At 40.5% G+C, this 24385-nt stretch overlaps 1 protein-coding gene across 1 annotated transcript in view; it reads left to right on the forward strand.

Annotated features, from left to right (window-relative positions):
* sdc2 (syndecan 2) overlaps positions 1–24385 on the forward strand; it is a 45227-nt gene that overhangs the window by 20244 nt on the left and 598 nt on the right. Inside the window, exons 2-4 of the mRNA XM_078267680.1 lie at positions 17305–17419; positions 18178–18350; positions 21523–21652. Coding sequence (XP_078123806.1) covers positions 17305–17419; positions 18178–18350; positions 21523–21652 — 418 coding nt within the window. The remainder of the gene's footprint in view (positions 1–17304; positions 17420–18177; positions 18351–21522; positions 21653–24385) is intronic.

Here is a 24385-nt window from a genome sequence, read left to right on the forward strand (position 1 = left end):
CTGCTGTTTTGGGGGCCAAGAGAGACTGAGAATGCTGCACCGATATAGGGCCAGATTTCTGCTTAATTTCATGTTCTATTAAGAGTGAGTGAATGTAATAGGGTCACTGAGACCTTTTTGACAGAACAAGCTTTTGTCATAATGCTAATGTTCTCCCCAGGTTAAGTAGGCACTGCAGGCTTTATCATTGTCTGCCATAATTCAGTGGGATATGAATGAGGAAAAAAAACACAGGACCTCTTTAGTCCAGCTAAAGGTTGCCATGGGACCATATCTGGCTATTAATTAAAGGAGAGAAGTGACGATGTCTATGAACATTCTGTCTCAGTGTGTTTGTGTGTTTCTGTTTGTGTCCTCTGTAATTGCCTTTACCTGGGGCTTTCAAACCTCTCTCTGTTGTAAGCTTGCTTTTCTTCATCCCTCAGTCTCTGCTTTGAAGAATAACATACAAATGCAGGTTCCCCTGGGGCCTCAAAGTCCTTGTAAACCTAAATGGATGGCCAATAAATATAGTTATTATTAAAGCTATTTTCCACATATAATAATTGGCCAATACTTGGATTAAGTCATGTTTCATGAAAACCTAGTGAATTACCTAGTTGACTACTGAATTAGAGTTGAAACGCTGAATTAGTCGATTAATGGATCGACCGAAACATAATAGCAACTAATTTGACATTTCAGTCATTTTGCAAGCAAAAACGAATGGAAAAAGGCACACATCAGGTTAAAATTTCTCAAATGTGAGCATTTGCTGTTTTTCTCTTTCTATTATATCATTGTAACATAATATATCTGGGTCTTTGGGCCCCAAAAAAGAGGTCAATTCCTACAGATGTAATTAAGAGGCTTCAAATCAACATGATTGCTTCAGTTCTTTCTAAAAAACAAACAAAAACAATGTCAGAAAAGACTAAAACCTAGTAGGAAGATTATCTACACTTTATGGATAAGTTAGAATGTGAAGGAGGCATGGTTTAAACATCAACAATTGAATTTTTTAAATGAGTGAATTAAAGAGTTATCAGGACAATAAGATACTTGTTTTTGTTTGTTTGATTGTTCCCATGCTGCGCCTTAGTGCTTTTGGATTATTAGAGTCTTTGAGGTACCTGTTTTATATAACACAATTAAATCTCTCTGTCTCTTACCATGTTTGCTCTTCTCTGCACTGCTCAGCTCAAGCTTTTCTCTTAAGCTTATTTTTTCTCTCCTGTCTGGAGGGAAGAAAGCTGCCGTGCTGCAGCAAATCTTCCTGTTTTCCCCCCTCCTAAGCACCAGGGATGACTGGAAGGTGAAGCCCATTTCCCAGTGTCTAGAGTTTCACAGCTGACAAAGAATGTAGGCTTTCCCGTGCGTATCAGAAGCTGTTTAACGGCGCTGAGGAATTTCCCCAATTCCCAACCGGTGGACAGGCAAGCAGGGAGGCGTACAGGAGGGAGGAGAGGGTGGCATTCGTTCAAGGGAGCAGCAGAGCTCGCTAGGCCTGGGAATCTGCAGAGCTCCTTCTTGTGCAGAAGGCATAAAGTAAGCCAGTTACGGTCCATGAAGCTGGATACCACAGCACTGAGGTATTCTCTAAATAGGGCCATGTTGAAGCCACATGAGCTCCACATTGTTCCCCTCTTTATGAGTTCTGGGAGCACTCAGGGAGAAATTTCACAGTGAGAAGGTTTACATTAACTTAACTTTAAATCTGATCAGGGCCTCTAGAGAGCCACTTGACAGAATCAGACAGCCTTTAATTAGAGTGGTGAAATATTTAGTGGTCTGAGATGAAGTAAATCAGCTGTAATATGTTGCAGCATGTGAGACGCACTCACAGAAAAAACCCATAAATGAAATAGAAAAGGTGCTATGAGATAAGAATGTTACATAGTGACTACTAAATACAACTGGACAGGTAGGAAGCGAGCACCATTGTTCCCTCTTGCCCGTCAGTGGTCTGTTAGCATGTGTCTGTTTTTCTTGGAAACCATGAAATTGATTTTCATCCTGTTGGGGAGCAATACTGCATAGGAGGAAATCATAGCCACTCCATGTTGTGTCTTACTGGTGTGTAGGAGGAAAAAACAGAGGAGCATGTGGTGCTGGTTCAAAAGCGGCACGCTATGGCAGGTGGGCTTACGATTCTCCCCACACGTTTACATGGTATAAGTTATAGTAATATACAACTACAGATGACTCAGTGAGCCCCCATCAAGTTCTCTTTTTTTACTCATTTGTTAGCTTTGAAGTAAAAATGTATTCTCTAGTCCACTCCTACAGCCAGAAAGTGGTCACCTCCCATATGGATTCAGTTTTAGTTGTCAAACTGGACTTTAACTCGCTTCTTTCTGGGAGACTCTGCGGTGCTATGAGCTCAATGCTAACATGCTCACAATGACAATGTTAATATGGTGATGATCAGTAGGTATAATATGTAGTTATCATTTTGGCATTTTGCAGGGATTTGGTCATAAACTTAAGGATCACCAAAGATATTGCAATTAACCTTAAGGGGGGCATGTGTGTCTGTACCAAATTTTGTGATAGTCCATCCAATAGTTGTTGGGACATTTCATTAAAAAACACAAATGGCAACCTCTTGGTGCTGCTAAAGGAAAAGTCACGGGCTCACTAAAGTCGGTGGGATTGGTAACAGTAATGCCAACAATTATTAGGCTATTTTAATTGCTTAGTATTCTATGCAAAAAAGGTATATAAAAAAGGCTTTAGGCCGCCCTACACATTATTATAGGCCCCGTTTATGATGCAACTTAATTTTATACAATATGTAGTAGGGGGTCCCTGCTCTAATCTCTCTTTCAGTAAGGGGTCCTTGGCTTAAAAAACGTTAAAGACCCTTGATGTACATTGTAGTTGCTACCTTCTTCTTCATCTACCCTGTCTATAAACTGAAACGCCTTCCAACAGCCACCAGTTGTAGTTATTGATGCTCTCTCAGTGGACAGAAAATGTTCTAGTAGTGAGGAGGTAGCTAATCTGTCATATACTTCAGAAATTCGGTGTATTAGCTCAGCAGTGACAGTCTGAACCAGTCAGCCGACATATCTGTTGAGCTGCAGAAAGATCTGCTGTATTTGATTGTTCTGTCCTTACTGGACCGTATACTTAATCGATATAGGGACATAAAGTTGTGCTAATGCATTCCTTTTTATAATAGTGTGCAGGGCAGTGTCAGAGGAATGAAAGGGTAACTCATATTTTTACCTTTCACCCTCTTGAAATCTCTAAATGATATTTGGACAATTTTAAAAAGAGAAGTGTTGTGTTGCTGATATTTATCATTATATATAGTTGTTTTTTATAATTGATAGTAATTAAGGTAATTTGCATTCACAACAGTTGTCACAGACACTGTGATATAAAACTACAGCTTCCAGCATGCAAGCTGACCATATGCCACCTGTTCAGTGCAAAACAGTAGGGAGCCCAAGTCACTTAGTAGCTGGTGAATACATTCAAACATCTAGCAAGTCAAGAGATCCAGATGTTTTTCCTGGAATTGGCAGAGCAAACTAGGGCTAAGTTATTCTTGGACTTGCATTTGACAGGAAGTAAAAGAGCATTCCTACGGGAAGCCCACGCTGCTCTGTTTCTGATGGATGTCTGAGTGACATTAAGAAAGTGTTTGGGAACATTTTAGCCATAGGAAGTTAATACGTTTATTTGTGACTGTGTGATCTTCGGACTAAAACCAACAGTGTGTTAGTCTGTCTGTTAATACTTTCTGACTTCCCCTCGTCTGTGATTCTCAGCCCCATGCCCATTAAAACTGACTGAAGAATATATACTTTTATTTAAAAAGAAGAGGCTTTTCTTAAACAGCTAGGCACTGTAGTTTTTAGCAAACATTACAGGAATGACTGTAATGATGATTTTTTATTGGGGACTATTTTCAGCTGTGGATAAATACACATGTGGTGCGCTTGTATTTACAGCAGCAGGATGGTGTATGTGGGATTGACTCAAAATAAACTACAGAGCCCATGGTAATTGTAATGTGAAGTTCCTTGATGTGTTTGTAATAGTTTTTGGTCAACAATGGAGCTCAGTACAGAGGAACAAGCTCAAGCTAAATCCAAGGGGGTAAGCCTCTCCTCACAACGCATAGCTCCTATGGCGCCATTTTGATGCTAACAAGCACTCACCTGCTTTCACCCACGTTAGCATTCCATTGACTGCCATTCATTTTGACGTCACTTTGACAGCGAATAACTTTACATCTGAAGCGTTTAAAGACTTTATTTGTCCATTGTTTATTTCTAAAGAAACACGACAATGTATAAACGGCTCCATTACCTTGTATCTCACGTTATGGCTCCGTAGCAGACATTTTTGTAAAAAATAGGCTAATGATTGTGTCATAAGCACGCGACTTACTGTTGCATAGTAGACAAATTACCGTACAGTACAGGAGAAGCTCGCAGGCAGTTTCGACTTACATTAGCTGTTTAACTTTAATTACTAATGTTAACTAGCATTTTAGTTAGCAATAATTAGCCTGTGCCCATGTTATCTCCTTACATATACCTACGCTCTCCGTCTCTGCAAGAGTGGGAATGATTGAGATTTCTCTTGGCACAGCTACCAGAAGACTTACAACTTTCAGAGTTGCTCACGTCACATCTATGTCGTCTCTCTCAGTTGGAGGCTGCGCAGTAACGCTCAGCTATCACCGGAAAAGTGCTTCTAATATCCTTCACTGGTCTCCATCCAGAGCAACGGGATCTGTTGGTCCATTCTTATATACTGTCTATTGCTAAATCAGGCTTTGGCTACACAGGCACTTCTTGTTAGTAAGATCAATTCACTGTTGGTTTTGGTCTTTAAATTGAATTTGCTAACAGTGACATACATACAGATTATCACTAAATGTATCTTATAATTGATTGACAATGTCTTAGTCAGTGGTTAATGTAAAGTTGACTTGTTTTCTTGGTGTACTTATTAATGAAAACATATCTTGGAAACCTCATATTTCATTTGTTAATCCCAAATAGCCAAAAACTTTGGAATAATTGGAAGAATTCATTATCTCTTTAACACAAAAGTCTCCCTCAGTCTCTATTATTCTATGATTTCTCCTTTTATTAGTTATTGCAATATTGCCTGGGCGAGCACGCGCCAAACCAAGCTGCAACAGATTTTTTGTTTACAAAAGCAGACGGTCAGAATCATTGGCTCCTCACCTCCTAAGAGTCTTTAATAGTGGTTCACCTTCAGTTTTAGAAGGCCATAAGTTTCACACTGCACAGTATGGTGCAGACACCCCTGGAAGTTTGAGCTGGAAACCCCTTTGGCTCCCGCCAACCCCCTTATGGAGGGGCTTGAGCCATGTGGGATGTTGTATATGCCTAACTATGTCAGACAGCTTTTTGTTTTGGAATAGGAGACAATATGAATCTGAGCCAAAGGCACCCACACGCTCAGCTGGGGGTCTTTCACCTACAGAGGCAATGTGATCTAATCCTTTAGGAACAGTGAGAAAATTAAATGAACAGTCAAGGGGAGGTGGGATGAAATTTCCATAGCATATTGTATTTGTAGTTTTACATGAAAGAGAGGTAGGATATCGGAATGTCTCGTATAGCAGAAATGCACAGTTTGAACTTTCTTGAGTTGTTAGGTCAAAAGCGGAAACTTGTGTGGTTAAGTTAGGAGGCGACATTCAGAAAAGTAGGTTTGTAAACCGTAAATGTCAACTTCAGACTATGGCGCTCTCTCTCTTTATCTTGTTTTGCACTTCCTCTCTCTGTCTCTCTCCCACCCACACACACACACACACTTGTGCACGCAGTGACTGTTCCCCACCACAACTCAGCTGGAGTAGCTCCAGACCTTAAAGGCTCAGAGAGAGTTTGATTTGTGTTGACTTCCTGCAGGAACTCCCCCTCTCCTCAGCCTGCGGCTCAAAGACTATCAATTAGTTCCTTATTATGATCCTGGGGAGGGCAATAAAAGTTAGAGTGGGTTCAAAGAGCACAAAGGCAGACACACACACACACACACACACACACACACACACACACACACACACACACACACACACACCTACACCTATTTTGGCCCATTAGAGTTTTAGTTTAGTCCTGTCGGTGGCTGTCACTGTCTGCTCTGTTCTTATTTACATTTGCATCCAAACAATGCTCACCACCCACATACATAACACACGCAGACCTTTTTCCTGTCTATCTTGCCACAAGTTCTTTCAGTCATTAGCAGGTGGTGTGCGACAAATTTAATGTTTCAATGTCACCAACTCCTTCTGTCCTCTTGTTTTTTTTCTGTCTGCACTCCTCCTGTCCTGTGCTTTTCAGTCTCTAATCACAACACCATCATGTTTCCAGTAGAGATGCACCGATTGACCGGCTGGTGACCAGAATTGGCCGATTTTCACGTCATCGGCCATGACCGGCGACCTGCCGGTCCGCTATATGCACTTAGCAGCGGCGCACTGCATCAGCAGTTTGTGAAATGTCATAAAGTCGTAATTATACACGGCTCTGCAGCGCCATCTGCTCTACTGATCTCAGGCGAACAGTCAACCGCTCTCTCTCCCCTGAGGCTGAACAACTGGAACATGAAAACCGCACTCACACGGGTCCCGTGAAATATAACAGCTACAGTTTATCCGAAAATGGCGTTGGGCACACTGACTTTGATGAATTTACTGTTTATCAGACCCCAGATGAGACAAGAAGCTAACGTTAGCGAACGCTACGGTCCCTCTGCCTCTGATGCCCCGCTGGCCGCTGTGTAAAAAAACGCTGTAATTCCTCCGACACGCTGTATTAACGTTACTGTTTAAAACGCTTTCCAGGTTAGTGGGGATGCATAGCGCTCAAAACCAACATTAAAAACCTACCGCCGGTAGCTAATGTTAGCAGCAGATAAGCCCGTTGACAGCAACAGTATTGTTCATATTTATGCACAATGACAAATAAAGCAAACTTGCTGAAAAAGGAACTACACGCTGTTTTCAGGTAATGTTACTGTTGACATTCAAACAGGCCTGTGTGTGTGTTTTGAGAAATATCTTTATACTGCAAGGCTATATTTATTTTATTTATATTATCTATTTTTATTTATTATTTATATATTATTTTATTGCCTTTACCTGTTTTCCCTGTTTTCATACATACAGAAGTTTAGTTTGCTAATATATCAAATTTTTTTAGTTGGATATTGGATGTGAAAAGAAGGAAATGGTTCTTCCATAACGTTGAATTTCCCCCACCAGTAGTAATTTATATAGTTCTATTTTATAGTGATCGATTATCTATTCAAAAATGTTCTATGAAAAATGGTAAATCTTCTATTAAAGAAAAGATAGAAATATTTATTTTCTATCTTATCTTTAATAGAAGATTTACCATTTGTGTGTGCTGTAAAGTGGTTAGAAAAAATGAAATCGGAATCGACTAAAATCGGTATCGGCTGGTCAAACTCAATGAAAAATCGGAAATCGGAATCGGCCTAAAAATTGTAATCGGTGCATCTCTAGTTTCCAGCTGTTATTCATACTTGATCCATGAAAGCAGCCGCTGTCTGCACTGTTGATGGCCAATGCTGCATGAATTCAGGGAAGCCAATTTGTCGCCCTATATAGCCACCAAACTCTCATGGACTGGTCTTCTCAAGTCACTCCTCTCCTATACTCTTCACTTCTCCAAACATCAGGGAGGGACAATAGAGTTGCAAAGTTGTAGAATTTTTTTTTTTACCTCTTAAAAATCTAATTTGAAAGGTTTTGTCCAAATGACATCCTCAGCCTCAACATAAAAACTGTCTTTAGGATAATTTAATGCCACGCTATGTGTATATTATGCCCATTGATTATAATTATTTCATCTCTTTTAAAGAGAAAATGTGTTGTTTTGCTCTAAATAACAGTAATGAGCCTCAGCTGGTGTATAGTTATGGTGAAGAAGCCAGCCACAGGAAATCTGAACACTTTGTCAGTGCAATTGGTAACAACATATAGCACTACTACATGTATGTAACATTAAAGGTCCCATGGCATGAAAATTTCACTTTGTGAGGATTTTTTAACATTAATATGAGTTCCCCTAGTCTGCCTATTGTCCCCCAGTGGCTAGAAATGGTGATAGGTGTAAACCGAGCCCTGGGTATCCTGCTCTGCCTTTTGAGAAAATGAAAGCTCAGATGGGCCGATCTGGAATCTTGCTCCTTATGAGGTCATAATATATAGCCATGCTAGTGTCAATAGTGCCACAATTTTTATTTTTAATCATTCGTAAAACCACGCCGTTGCCAATTGACAAAGTACGGATGTTCCTCTGTTTGTTTGCCAATGAAAAGATTTAGCGAATGTCGGGTTGAAGTAGAGTTGGGCGATATGGAGAAAATCAAATATCACAATATTTTGGACCAAACACCTCGATATTGATACTGTGGGGTTGACTATTGTTGTTGGATTTTTGACAAATACTCATCAGTAACGTGAATATAATGGCTAAGTGGGTAAAGGCAAATAATAAAACAGCTAGAACAGTCAGAAAATTACATCACTTTACTGTAATGCCCAGCCCTAGGTTGAAGATGATGTCACGGCAGTTTCACACGGTGTCGCAAAGACGATCCGCTAAGAATCCTGCCTTCATTGAGGCGGTACTATCTGCAGTGGAAAACAAATTCCAGAAAAGTACCTGATACCAAAAGCGAGCAAACCCGTACCATGCAGTGGAAATTTGGCATATGCCTCTCTCATTCTCTTTTCTTCTTCTTGTCCCTACAGCTGGAGTAGGGGGACATATTTAATGGCCCTCTCAGCCCATATCCCCTCCTCTTGTCTACAGTTTGCGAGTGTCCTGTCAGTTGTGCAGTGATAAAGTCCAGGTAATGAAGGAGGCGGTGGGAGGAAGAAGGGAGTGGGCTTGTCGAGGGAGTTAGGTTTGTCTACAGTGAAACAATGTAGAGCACATTTGCTGCCTGCTAGACTGTGTTGCTGTATATTGACCTTGTGTATCGATCTGTGACAGGACGAGGAGAAAAGATAAAGTGAAAGACAGCAGGCCAATCTGCCACCTTACTTAGTTAATTAAGGATTAGCAGGCTCACACACACACACACACACGCACACACCCTCTCCTTCACATATTATTGAGTTCTTTCATAGATGCAGATATTTGTTTGCCTGATTGTGATAATGAGAACTGATTTAATTCACAGGACAGAACAAAGCAGACAATACAGTCCACAGAGTACTGCTTTCACACTATGCATATGAAGATATTGTGAAACTTGGGCTGAGGGGTCCACCTAACCTATAGTCATCATGTTGATTATCAATTAATTATTTTGACAAAAGTAATATCTTCAAATTGTATTGTCTGATAAATAGTCCAAAACCTTTTTTAACTTTAGCTTTTAAGCTATAACCTAGATAGATGCTTAGCTTAGCTTAGCACAAAGACTGGCAGCAGGGGAAAAGAAAAAGTCTGGCACAAATCCCCCCATAAAACTGCAACTTGTCGTTTTTACACTATGGTTTTTGTACAGATTACACAAATGAGTAATATTGTGTTTATAGGTGCTTAGAGGATACGCGTTGTTTCCCCCTGCTTTAGTCTTCATGCTAAGCTAAGTGTCTCCTGGCTTCATACTAAGCACACATATATGGTCTTTTTATCTATCTATCTATCTCTCTATCTATCTATCTATCTATCTCTCTATCTATCTCTCTATCTATCTCTCTATCTCTCTCTTCTCATCTGACTCTCGACAGGAAGGCGAGTAAGCATATCTCCCAAAAAGTTGACCTACTCCTTTAAGAATCTGGAACCGGAGAATGTTTTGCATTTTTGCCTGATAAATGAGTCAAATAAAAAAATTATTATGAAAATTGTTGAATTACTGTCATATCGATTAATCATGTCAATTAGTCGAGTAGAATGGATTTGATTCAAAATGAGAAAAAAGGAAGCTTGTTTGCAAGTCAAATGGCTCTTGAGGTAGACTTAAGGAAATAGTTAAGAACCAGAGACAACAGCAGACCAACGAAAGAGGATCGGAGCCTCTGTCTGTCTGCCAGCCCCCGTGCACTTATTTTCCCCTTTTTCTTCTCTCTGAAGTCGGTGTTATGATGTGTGTATGTCTGTGTATTCGTCTCACGCCTTTGAGATGTGAGAGCTGGATAAGGATTTGTGTGTCTGTCTGTGTTGGCACATATGTGTGTCCCGTGGGTGCTTTCATGGACATGCAGATGTTCTGTTTGTGTGTGTGTGTGTGTGTGTGTGTGTGTGTGTGTGTGTGTGTGTGTGTGTGTGTGTGTGTGTCTGCATTCCTTTGAGGAACACTATTTCCCCTGGCCTGACTTGGAGTTGGGCTAATATTTGCTGTGTTAGAAGTGAGAGCAGTGTGTCAACAGTAGGAAGTCAGGAGCCCAGAGTTAGTTCAGATGACTCCATTTCCCCCATATGTATCCCCTCATCACCTCCGTCTGTCCCTTATAGAAAGGAGAGGGAGATGCAAATATCTCTCTCTCTCACACACACACACACACACACACACACACACACACACACACACACACACACACAGTAAGCGCATACAGACCTAGTGCCTTTCAAGCCCTGCTAGGCATGGACATGGTGATGTTGACAGGCTTTTAGCAGAGCAACCTCCAGGCTACAGGATTGTCTGCAGTAGTGGGTTATTTCCCCCTCCTTCGCTCACTCTTTTCTCATCTTCTCCCACTTTTTGTCCACCCCCACTCTCTTTTTTATCCCCCACTCTCCTCCTCAGTCTGTCCTTGTCTGCCTCTTCGCGGACATCTTGTCCAATCTTGGTCTTCATCCCTTTCCCGGGGTCTACAGGTCAAACAGTGAGAAAGTCAGTCAGTCTGGAAGCTGCCCTCCCACTGGCGTATTAGTTCATTAGCAGGCAGACATGCCAGTAACAGCAGCTCTTCTCACAGCTAATAGAGGGCATGCATCGCTAGCTACTAGCTCATTATGGCAGTTTGCCCTCCTTCTTGCTCGCTTTCACTTACTCTCTCCTTGTCTGTCCCTTTCAGACGTCTCTAACCGTAGTCAGACTATGTAGGATCTGCTTGTTAAGGTGTCTGTCTGTGTGTGAGCAAGTTTCACCTGCTTCATTATTACCTGCTGTGACAGCGATGCTGGTATTATATTCACCTTGCGAGTCTCTGTGTGTGTGTGTGTGTGTGTGTGTGTGTGTCATCATGGCAAAATGTGGTCAAGGACACACCTTCTGTAGCGGGAGAGGTGTTTTTGAGTACTTTGTGGACAGAATTTATTTTTTAGATTATTTTTGGGGCTTTTCTGCCTTCTAATTTGACAGGACAGCTAGGCGAGAAAGAGGAGAGAGAGGGGGAAGACATGCAGGAAATCGTCACAGGTCGGATTCGAACCCTGGACCTCTGCGTCGTACTTACATATACTGTATGTGCGCCTGCTCTACCACTGAACCAACCCGGCCACCTCTGTGGACAGATTTTGTCACCGTGATAGCCATGTCATCACAACCATGCAAGATGCAGTCACAAAACTTTAGTTGGTCTGAGCGAGGGCACCCAGAAGAAGAGGGGTTGGAAGTAGGGAAGGGGCCATTGGCCACTTAACACCCCTGGCTCAATTTGGTTTGATGGCTGGTTTGATTCCATCACAAGATGATCTCTAGTTTCTCCTTCAGGTCTATCTATTTACCTACCCTGCATAGCGGCTCAGATAGCTCCAACAAGGCTGACTGTAACTAGAATTAAAAAAAATTAATTAAAGGTCAGGAACTCTAAGGTTTGGCCTCTGAAATAACTTTGAATTATGTGAAATCAATGCAGATGTAACTGAGTTATTGAAATGAGTAAGGGTTTGTTTTATTTCTTCTTATGGATTAATTGTCATTTGTAAGACGAAGATTGTGATATTTCTTCTTTCAAATGTTACATCGCTTTCAAAAGATCAGTGATGTGACTGTTGTACTGGGCTTTCAAAACGAAAAAAGTGCTGCATTAAAAAAAAGTGCAAGGAGCTGCATGAGTCCAGGCGTGTTGTTTCAGGTACTAGTGATATGATGAAATACGATCCAGAAAGTACATATTGATTAGTAGAGCCGTGAGTTTGAATGTGTATTGGACACCAAGACAGTGGAAACTTCACGTGATAATCATTTAATTGTGGCGATTGCGGGTAAACTGTAGAAATATGGCTTTGTCACAAAGTGATCCACCTGCTTGGTTGGCCAATGCAGTGCCTTGATGGATGATGTTGCATTGTGTTGTGGCAAACGTTGTGGCCTCATTCAACTGAATGAGCATGCTGTGTTGTTTTCATACAGGGCTTAAGTATGATTTGTGAACGTGGCCCATAAAATTAGGCACACAGTCAGTGTTTTTTATTTTAGGTACCTGCAGAAGATTTTTCTGACACTGCTATTAACACCAAGAGGAGTAAATGAGTGTATCTGTGTGTTTGTGTGTGATGGAAAGTGCATGAGTTATTTATTTATATATATATATATATATATATATATATATATATATGTGTGTGTGCTGTTATATGATCCGTGGCTTTCCTTCTTATTTATTTATTTCGGTGTTGCTGCACACAAAGGTGACATGTCACATTGAAAATGTGTGCCTTTGTTGTGTAAGTATGCTGTACCGCATAGAGACTGTTACTCAGGAGCATTGATGTTTTACAGCTACAGGTTTACAGCAAGACCAGTGGAAAGTTAGGCCTGATTTATGAAGAGTGACTGAATGCAACGGAGTGTCTTTGATGCCTGTAATACCCAGAAAATGTTGTGTATTTGATACCGGTTGACATAGTGAATAAAAAGGGTTTACTACTCAAAATTTAATATGAAGTTACTGCAGGTGTTAACGTTTTTATTTTTACTGGTTCACAAAACTTTAATATCACATTAGCTTTTAGATTTAGTGAATGGAGACATAGAAAGTAAGGAAAAGAGCACTGTTTTGGTTTCTAAAGATGGAAGAGTCGATAGACTTTTGTTGTGTAATAAATGGGATTTAGAAATTGTTCATCAGATATTTAACATTCATAGCCAAAAACAAGATAAGTTGCAACAAGATAAGTTGCTAAAGTAACCAACTGGATTCATTTTACAAGTTTCCTGCCCTGAGTCTCTTCTACCAGTAACACTGCATGCTTTTTTCAAATAATTCTTTAGACTAGAGCAGCCATGCCATAGTGGAACAAACAAACCTGTCAACTAACTGGTTTTCGCTGTCTACGCTGCTTTACTTGTCGACAGATTGATGTCTGGTTCAGCTCAGAGTCTGCGATAAGGGCTGAAAGCAGAGACTACCTGTAAATGTCACTGGATTTGATAAGGAGAGAAAAGTTTATCGGGTGGCTGTGTCTGTGCATAAGTGACAGAGAAAGAAAGAGAAAGCTTGCTAGTTTGTGTGTCCCGGTGGGTCAGATAAAGTCAGGGATGTTTATCGAGGTCAAACAGACCATTTCCTCCTCAGATCTGCACTGATTTGGTGTTGCAGCGTAGCTCGTACAGTTGGACCGCTCTAACCCAAATGCTTTGTTTAAAAGTGCTGAAATAATGATTACATGATTAACTGAATAATCAAGATAATCACTAATTAATCAATAATGAAATTAATCATTAGTTGCAGCCTTAAGGGATTCCTGGTTAAAGAGAGAGACAGAGAGAAAATAAAATGATAATTCGCTAGCTGCTTGTGCATCACTATGCATATCCTCCATTTATTCATGTAGCAAGTCAGGTGAAAGTGTTTTCAATTTAATTAGAATGTCTTTGAAATCTGTGTTTATTACGCATGAGGGGATTTAAAGCTTCATTGTTAATACTTTGGGCCCTATCTTGCACCCAGTGCAATTGACTTTGTACACCGACTAGAGATGGCCCGATACCATTTTTTGCTTCCCGATGCCGATTCTGATACCTGAACTTGCGTATCGGCCGATACCAGTGTGTCATATATTTTATTATGTTTTATCAACTGTATTCTACTATCCCTGTATGGACGTGATATTATTTCTATATCTTTGTTGTCAGTCTGGCTCAGGTAAACTCTTTGTGAAACATGAACAATGAACGCCACAGAACTTTCTTTTATTATGCAGTTTGACAATCCGTTATAACGGAAAAAGAACATAAACTACTTTAATGTAGATTTTCTTTAGGGCTTTTTTTACGTGGTATCGGATTGGTGCATGAACTCCAGGACTTCCTGGTACCGATACTAGCGTTTAGGCAGTATCGGAGCCGATACCGATTCTCCCGGGGGCGGTTCAGCAAAAAGAGGAGGTGTGTTCCGGCGCAAACGTTCCCTAGTGCTATTTTGCAGTTTCAGAAAACAATTCCGCCACAGACCATGAAAAACCTAGTCTGAAGTCAGTGGCGTGTTATTCAGATGCTATTTTAAGGGTGCATGCTTGGCCGTAATGTAGTGTGCACACCGCGCATACGCTTTGCTTCTCTCATCTCCCGGACCCAGCAGTTCCCATTTTTGCAAACCATACATAAATACAAGGGAAAATATGACCTAGTTTTACACAACATTTCCATGAATCATAGATGTGTTGATGACATAAATAAGGAAATATTAGAGGACTTAAGGAGATGTGATGTTGAACTGCATGTGCCGAGGCCACTTAACCCAAATGCCCCAGCAGCAGCACAAGAGAGGAGAGACAGAAGAGCTGCATCGTCTATAGTGAGGTAATCTCGGTCTAATGTTGGACTACATTGCAAAAATATCACCATGCATTCAGAACCTCGTGATTCAGCGAGAGTGAGCCCAAAACATCGGAAAGTATGTTTTTGTGACATTTCTTTATTTACATTTTGTCAAAAAGAAAAATCAATAGCAAACGTCGGTCTCCTCGGGTGTGAACCACTCCTTGCGTGCGTCCATGGATGTATTTTTTTTTTTATATATATATATATTTATTTGCGTCTAATAGCAATCCACCATGGAACAAGGGCGCCTGCTTTAAAAGGGAATGTGAGATAACGCTCTGATTGGTTTATTGCACGTTACGCCCAAACCACACCTATGAGTAATGTAGCTACTTCAGACCAACCCATCTTAGATTTGCGTCGGGCGCAAGAGTCATTTATCCCGCCGGTATAATAGCAACAGTGCCCGAGATCCGCCCACAAAGCTACTTGCGTTTGGCATTTGATACTTGGCGTTTCAGATCGTTAAAATAGGGCCCTTTAGCTCTTTATGCATTTCTTTGTGTTTTCATGCGTGTGTGTGTGTGTGCTGTCTTGTTGTATGCTAAATTGCTCACTCTAATGTATGTATAGTCAATGAATGCTTGCATACATTTGTAAAACATGTCCACTCATGCATGGATGTGTGTGTGGCCTCTATCTCATTAGTGCCCTTTGTCACCAGTTGATCTGTGGCCCGTCTCCTTTTGGTCCATTGTGCTCATATCGGCAATGCATAAAGACCTGTGGACCGCATGGACCGGTGAATTTGTTTGGATGAGAAGAAGGCAAGAAAGGTTAAGATAAAGTTGCTTTGAACAAATTCTCTCTTTGATCAGGCGGCTCAGCAGTGAATGGCCTTTCTTCCAGAAGTCAGAGCCAGTTGAGAGAGGAGAGATCTAGATACGTATTGTTCTGTTTCATCTCGCCTCTGTCTTTCTTTTTGCTCTATCACGCTGTTGTTAGCTGTGTGTATTCCTTGCCTCTTTGTTATGGAGAGTGCCAGGTCTCTCTTTCATTACTCCACACAAACACATATATGCACATACAATGACTTAAAAGCATTACTGAACACACTCACATTAGAATACCGAGTGTAATTGGAAATGCTGAGATGAAGCAGGGACATAACTGAAAGAAGGCATTTTCTCTGTTCTCTTTCTAGTGCTAAAATGATTTGTTGCTTCATTGAGTGATTGAACAGAAAGCTAATCTGCAACAACTCGGATAATCAGTTCATTATTGAAGTAATTAATCAAGCAACATTGCCCAAAAACGTCCTTGTTCCAGCTTCAAAATTAGGATTTGCTACTTTCATGTGTTTAAAGTCCTGTGTTGGACTGCTGTTCAGACAAAACAAGAAATCTGAAAATGCTACTTGATCTATGGGAAATTGTGATGAACAATTTTTAATATTTGGTCTTTTTTCACTTTTTAAATTGCAGACAGGAAAAACAGAAATGCTGAAACCCACAGAAAGTTTACATCATTTACAAACTTGAAAAAAAAAAAAATGGACAGACAATTCCATAATGAAAACCACCCTACTTGCTTCCCCCTTGTCCAAAACATAATTTGTCTTTGCACATTCTCTCAGCTTTCTCACAGCACGCCTCTTTTTTTTGCCTTTAACAACAACAACAAAAATCACTTATTTCCTGTCAAGCGAATTGATTATTTCCTCCAATCTAACTTCATTCAGCCCCAGGTTTATCAGCACAACATCCTCACAGCACACACAGGGGTGATATATTATGGGTGCTCTCTTTTGTACTCTTTTTTTTTTTTCTAAAGCAGGACTATCAGTATAGCAGGAGCAGTACAGCTGACCACAGATTGGTGAATAGGAGTTGAATAGATGTTGCTATGGATGCATTTATAGCTATTACACACACACACACACACACACACACACACACACACACACACACACACACACACACACACACACACACACTATAAATCGGTATGTACCACACACACACTTTGTATAGCAGCTGTAATATTTAAGTGTCCAACATATATCTGGCTCTGCAAGCCACTTTAAGGAAAACCTTTTTTTAAATCTTATTTCTCGTTAAAATATCAGCCTACACACCATGAGAGGAGGTGCTTTCTAAACAAACGGGCACTGTTAAAACTGTGGTATTTTCAGCCAATCACTGAATTAAGCCAGAACACAAACATTCCCACCACTTAGGCTTGTTGTCAAGACAACACGGCTGTGGGAGGGGCTACATGTTGTGATTGGACAGTCACCTGTGCTTCATTTAAGTCCTCAAATGGTGACATGTTTTTAGGGGTTCACCAAAGTCATTAGGATTTATTATCTGGGGACCACCAATGACTGTATGAAATTGTATGGCAATGCATCCATAGGTGTTGAGATATTTCAGTCTGGACAAAAGATGTGAGCAGAACAACACATTGCCACCCCCAGAGCCACACTGCTGTGTGAGAGTGCCTGACTTTTCCTCTAGTGCCACAAGCACTCCAAAGCCCACACTTGTCCTTTAACGTGGACTTCTATAAATATAGATGTGTAATAAAACCATCACGTCATCAAAACCTTGTTATCTTGTTGTTTTACAGATAGCAGACGCAGCCAAGACTTCCTCTCAGGCTGATGACTTGTACCTAGATGACACAGGCTCAGGAGGTTACTACCCTGAAGATGATGATGACTTTAACTCAGGGTCTGGCTCAGGTAAGAGACACACACACACACACACACACACACACACACACACACACACACACACACACACACTTCTTCATACTGTAGCAAAAATAAAATATATTCAAAGATACTCAGCATCTCTGAATACGAACACACACACACACACACACACACACACACACACACACAGGCGTGATTACATTAATTTTCAAGTCTGCTGCAGGTAGGTTTTGTGAAAAGTTTCTCTCTTTCACAGGGAAAGCACTTCCTCGCCCTTTCTCTTTGTCTATTCTTTCTTTCACTGCCTCTCTCTTTCTCTCACTCGATTTAAATTGAGATTGCCTTGTCACCCAAGGTGTGACACCTGCAAGTGTGCAAATTTTTCTTTTTTTATTAGTTCCTCTGCTCTACTTGCTTTAAGCACCTTTACAACCCTCATTCATTGGTCAAAAGTAAGTCTCCTTTCTGAGAGAGTTGCATAACTGCAGTGAGAGAAGATCATGCTAGGTAAAAGGAGAAAGACCAGATCAATAGCCCTTCCAATACTGTATACCCTATAACGCTGCCACTCTGTATTCTATAGGAGATTTAAACTGTAAATAATGCATTAAAATAAATCCACAGACAAACTATATCACTGTGGGCATGAAATATTAATAACACAAATGCCCCTATTTTACCTATTTGCACATACACAAATCATAATCTTAACATTTTTAACTGCATTTTTAACTTCAGTAACACTCTGCCTTTTAATGGAGACATCATTTACCTCTTTCTCCCAGGTGGAGGGGAAGATGTGGTGGAGGAAACGGTGACTGTCACTATGGTTTATATGGAGCCCAATGCAGCAGAACCCACCCAGGACTCCACCAAAGATTTCACCCCCAGGGTGGAGACAGCCACGGTCAGGGAAAAGGCCAGGGACATCACACCCAGGAAACCATTCAGAACAGAGGTAAGTACAGCCCGACTGATACTGGATTTTGGAGTCTGATACCACTATTAAGTTTTAAAAAATCGGATAATGTTGATAAAGACTATTTCTTTAAATATACATTCTGTATTTGACAACTTATGTGTTACTAATGCTGATATGCCCACATGTATTTTTGCGCCACCGAGATCACATGGTGCTCTGAGTAGCCTAAAAGTCCACAATCACAATTTTCTAAGTATATTGAACTACTAAATGTATATGAAACTATTACATTAAAACATCCAGAAACATTTTCAACTCTTGCCATGTACATTTGTATATAATATTATGGCATAATGCAACTGAAAGTCATTCATAATCATGCTGGTTCATTTGTAACTGGCCTGACTCAACAGAGAGTGACACAGTGCCTCGGTATGTCTTTAGCTGACCCAGTATGTCATCAAATCCCCGGTAATACCAGGAGCTGTGAGGTTGCTTTCAGGATAAAGATCAAGTGCTCACATCAGTTCTCAATGTTTTCGCTCCATTGTAAATTACGGAGGATTACATCTCTCTCTCGGACATAATCACTTATTCTGGAACCATCCTAGATCTCACTTCTGTGGGATGCACTCTTACTGTACTGTACTGGATATTACATCTGTTTGGGATTAGTCGTCAAGGTCTCAACCCCCTAAGCCAAACCTACCTGGCCCGGTTACATTTTTTTCCCTCTTGCCTCTATCACTACTCCCTTAATAGCCAAATGTACTGGCATAGTTACAGTTTGGTCCTTTCACTCTTCTGTAGTGTTATTTGAAAAAGCATGGGATACATGGGCCCAGATCCATTCCAGATATGCTGCTTCTTTTCCTAGAGTCCCAGCAAAACCTAAGGTTCACTGGCTGGTTTTCATTGCCTAAATGTTTTGAGCCTTGCAATCTTTAATCTTTTTGGGCAATCTGGATTTGTTCCATTTTGGTCTCCATTTTCCTCCTTTGACTAGACCTTCATGCTAAGTGGACCAGTGGAACTCTCACTTTTTCCTTAAATGTATAGCTAAACATGGTTTGAAATGCACTTATTTGCTTTCTTGCCAAGAGTTAGATGAGAAGATTGATACTTATACATTTAATATGAAGCTAGAGCCAGCAGCCGGTTAGCCTAGCTTAGCGTTAAGACTGGAAACGGGAACATCTTGCCTGGCTCTGTCAAAGTGTATAGCTACCTACCAGCATCTCTGAAACTCAATAATTAACACATTATATCTTGGTTGTAAATATCATGTTTGTTGTGAGACTATTTCTTGGCTGGGCACAGTGAAATAGTCCCAAACATAACCCCCGAATTGTAATTTTTAAACATCAGTTTTTGTACAGATTAAACAAACGAGATATACCGTGTTGATAAGTGAGTTGTAGAGGTGCTGGTAGGTAGACAGATTTTGTAACCTAGGCTAGCTGTTTCCCTGTTTCCACTCTTATGCTAAGCTAAGATAACTGGCTGCTGGCTGTAATTTCCTATTAAACTGACTGATATGAGAGTTGTATCAATCTTCTCCTCTAGCTGTCAGCAAGAAAGTGATTAAGCGTATTTCCTAAATATCAAGCTATTTCTTAAATATTAAGTTGTTATGAATTTAGGGATTATGCCATAACACCTATGGGGGCTTACACACCTGCCTCGTTTAGTTTGGTTGAATCGCACTAGAGTTTGTTTGCCCTGCTGGTGCGGTTCGTTATGGCAGGTGAAAACGCGGCAATCACACCCGGGTGCGCACCAAAAACGGACCAAACAAGCCAGACCTCCTTGATGAGGTGGGCTCGGTAGGCTTTCAATTGAACTCTGGAGCAGTAAGTTTGTGGTGAGAATAAGATCCGACCTCGAACTGCACCAACTGCTGTATGTTCCAGTGGCGGTTGCTGGTCTTTCAAAGAGGGGAAGCTCATTTTCGGCCTACATCATAAAAATTGTCAATGTATTGATATTATAATAATATATTCCATAATAATAATACATATTACATAATAATAATAATATATAATAATAATAATAATAATATAATTATTATTATCATAATCATTTATAATATCCGTGAGAAGGTTTCATCAAGAGGCATGGCCAGCAGTACATTTTCTTTGTCACAGCACTTCCAGTGAGCCGGCAAACTTTGTCATACCAGGAGAGCTGTTACTGTTACTTTTCCCTATCTTTTGCACTAAATCAATCTTAAGTGTTGATCTAACCCTGCTGTTTAATTCTAAGTTTCTCCTCGTAAGGAAGACTTTCAAATGGCTTTGCCAAAATCAGGTCAACAATATTAGCATTGTCTGCCATCGTGTGCAGTTTGCTAGCTGGCTAGTTCACCCCTACAACACTAGCCTAGCCTACTGTATGAATGAATAAACTATCTAACGAAACAATATTAAGGAAGGGAATTAGGTTAAACTGAAACAAGGAATGTGGTGTATAATTGTATGAAATGTATAATGAAAATTGGCTAGCAATTTCGCCAAGCAAATACCAAGAAATAGGTTGCAGCAGTTCGTCTTTCAACAACACTTGCAAAATCCGCGATGGGACTGAGCTGAGCTCTGCTCGAAGCCTCGAACAGCTTCGGCGACTTTTTATAGTACAAAATCGCTGTCAATCAAAAGGAGATGCAGCCTTTCGACAGACCCTCCAATCATCACGCAGAACCCCGGCAGCCAGGCCTGCCCACTGCTCCATTGACCCCCAAAGACGCTGAGCGTCCGTGGGCGGGATATAATCGCAGCAGAATTTATCCAATGACCGTCTAGTTTCAAAGCACTGAAAAAAACTGCTCAAAGCAGTCCCATTGAAGTCAATGGACGCTAGGCTTCAACAGGGAAATGCACTGTGACGCTACGGGAATGTATGAGAAGGAAATTGAGTCAGCTGATTCTGAACGAACTCGTCTTTGAGATGAACGTATTCTAACACATTTTTAGTCAATAAAATGTTAACACAATAGTACGTATTTGACCATGACATTTTAGACATTTTAGGGGAAGCTGATACGGACTAAAGCAAACGAACTAGAGGTGTGAAAACGCCCTGAATGAACCCAGATCCTCAAAACACACAGACAAGAAATATCAGGAGAACAGAATGTGAAAGCAAGCTCAGTCAATAAAGCAATCTCGAACTCCCTTCTAACCATCCTGTTTTTCTTCTCCTCATTCAGGCACCAGTGCCAGTTACAGAGGACATGCAGAGGAACCAGCTTACTAGTACAACTAGTGCTCCCGGCTCACCCCAGGAGGCCATTGAGGTCCGCACTGAAAACCTCTTCCAGAGGACAGAGGTGTTGGCAGGTATGTGTCATAATAAACCACGACAGACATCAAACCACATACGAAAATGATTTCCAAGTCTTAGCAAAAAGACTGGAAATGGGGAAACAGCAGAGGTATAATATGTTAAATATTGAGCTTTAGAGTGCTGCTAGGCGGACTTTCTTACTTTTGGACAAAGCCAGGCTAGCTGTTTCCTCCTGTTTCTAGTCTTTATGCTAAGCTAACCTTTAGCTCTCATCATCTAAATTTTGACAAGAAAGCATATATCCCCAAATATAACAAACAAACTATTCCTTTAATATTTGAGCCTCTAATGAAAGTAACTTTTCAGTTTGATGCTCCACCAACAGTCTTCGATGCATTTTGGGAACGTTGGTTTCATTTGTCGTCTGTTTCTCACATTCTTATACGTTACAACATGAAAATTGCAGGAAATATTTTCCATAATGTCTCCAGCCTAATCCACTTCTCAACATCATTATTTTTAATAAACTCCATCTGCGTCCCTCTGTGAGACCTTGTAGTTCACAGCATTGTGGGATTTCAAGTGTGTGTGTGTGTGTGTGTGTCGCTTTAAATACATGAAAGAGTGGAAAGGAAATTATCTGACTAGAAATCACTGTGCTCTCTGATGCAGTCTATCTCTCCCTACGTGTCTGAGGCAAACATTGATTGGTACCTCACTTTTACTTTGGTGTGATATCCATCTGGTGTTGGCAATATGGTTACATGAGAACTCGGCTCACATCTCTCTCCTAATGATAGTCTCATTTCAGCTTTTGCATATTGTTCTTGGATTGTGATAAAAAAAAAAAAAAGGTTCTTTAGATAAAGCCTGTTAGTCACTGCTTATCTCTCCCTTCTCTACAGTGTTCTCCTTACCCTTCTTCTAGATTATAACCATTACTCTTCATCTCCCGTATGACTTCCATAAAAATAATTGCCCATAATCTAATTTTCATTTATTCGCTCTGAATTGTGTTACTGCTTCTTGGAGCTCAGCAGCTGGTTGTGTGCCAGGATCTTTACCCATGGGACCATGGGGCCTGTCAACATGTGAAAACCCAAAGTGGAGCAGAGGGCAAAATGTAGCACCAGGAATGACCCTAAACCAATTATGAAGCTATAAAGAACCTCGTACAGGCATAATTGGGAGGGAGAGTGAAATAAGCCCATGTGGCGAGTTAGACGCATTAGTGAGGAGAGTCGGGGTCAAAGCTGTAGGAGGGCGTGGATCATATTCAGATTTCTCTTGATGTTACACCACTGTTGGCATTTCGGTTTACAATGTGTCCTTAACTGAGTGTAGGGTATGCATATCCAAAAACATCTACAGGTGGTGAATGAAAAATAAGTTGCACGCAAAAGTCACAGAAAAGATCTGCACACTGTACTGACAGATCCAAGCATTGCTCCCTCGTCAGGCGTTGTTAAATAACCGTCACAAAGCAGAACAAATTGTCCAAAACAACAAATCAAACCGGTCACCCTTGCGTGATTGTCAGGGCACATTTTATCCGTTGCTCTACTGGTGTCCCCCAGGTGTGTTGCATCAGTGACTAATAACTAGTCACATCTGTCGTCCTCCTGTGTGACAACAGCTGCCCCTCTAATCTCTCTCTATGTGTATACACACACACACACACACACACCAAACTAAAAGACTTAGACAAGTTAGTTTGCTAACAGATGGTGACTTGACTGATAAAAGAGATAATGACAAGTCACATTAAACAAGTGCTAAACCAATGTTTTTGCATTACAAATTACAGTGGCGCTTCACAAATGTTACTCCTGAAGATCAGTTCACTAGTCATGGTTAGTAATACTCAGCCTGTACAAACAGTTGTACATCGTCTTCTACAGTATAATCCTGTTTCTGAGAATATAACCCTAATGATGTCTTCAGTGGAGTTATTAAATGTAGGATCCAGTGTTTTTTTTTTTTTAGCTTGGCCCATCGTTGGGTAAGTCATGATATGTTGAGTACCTATATAATAAGTGTAACTTATACAGTCAATTTGGGCCCTGCTATAATACCAAATTGACAAGAAAGTTAAAAAGGTTATTAGAAAGTACTGTGTGTTGTTTCTTATTTCTGTTAGTGGTAAAACATTCATCAAACAATAAAATAACTTCTTACATATAACATTACTATGCTAGCTTTATCTTTTTGTCAAAAACTCTACAAATAGAATCTGATTCTATTCCTGAAAGTTTGTTTTCCACAATCTTCCAACCAGATGAACTAATCAGAAATGGAGATTTTGTGTTCGCTGTCAATATTTTTGTCTTGCAATGAGATTTATCAGCCAGTTCAGGAGCAGAAATAAGATTTAGTTCAAGCCATGCTGGACTGGTCGTTGATTGTTTGTCCCCATTGGATTTATTTGCCTGACTGTTAAGCAATGGAACCAATGCAATCGGCTTCTTTCTCTTAAGCCCCCAGTCGGCAGTCACTAAATTGAATACAGACCATGTTGAATTAACCACCATTGGGACAACACAGCTCTGTGTACCAATCAAGGATTGGAGTCTTAATATCTACTAAATGGATCACTAACTTTCAAACTCACCAACAGGACACACATTAGAAGTGAAATGAACGACAGAAAATGATCGATTTTGTATCCCTTGAGACAAATTGAGTTGGTTTTTTTTCTCCCATTGACATGAAGTAACTGCATTGATTTCAACATTCTGCTGAGACGGTTGCCACTTGGTTTCACCACATTTAAGCCCTAGATTTTG

This window comes from Sander vitreus, chromosome 14 (assembly GCF_031162955.1).
Source record: "Sander vitreus isolate 19-12246 chromosome 14, sanVit1, whole genome shotgun sequence".
Classification (NCBI taxonomy): domain Eukaryota; kingdom Metazoa; phylum Chordata; class Actinopteri; order Perciformes; family Percidae; genus Sander; species Sander vitreus.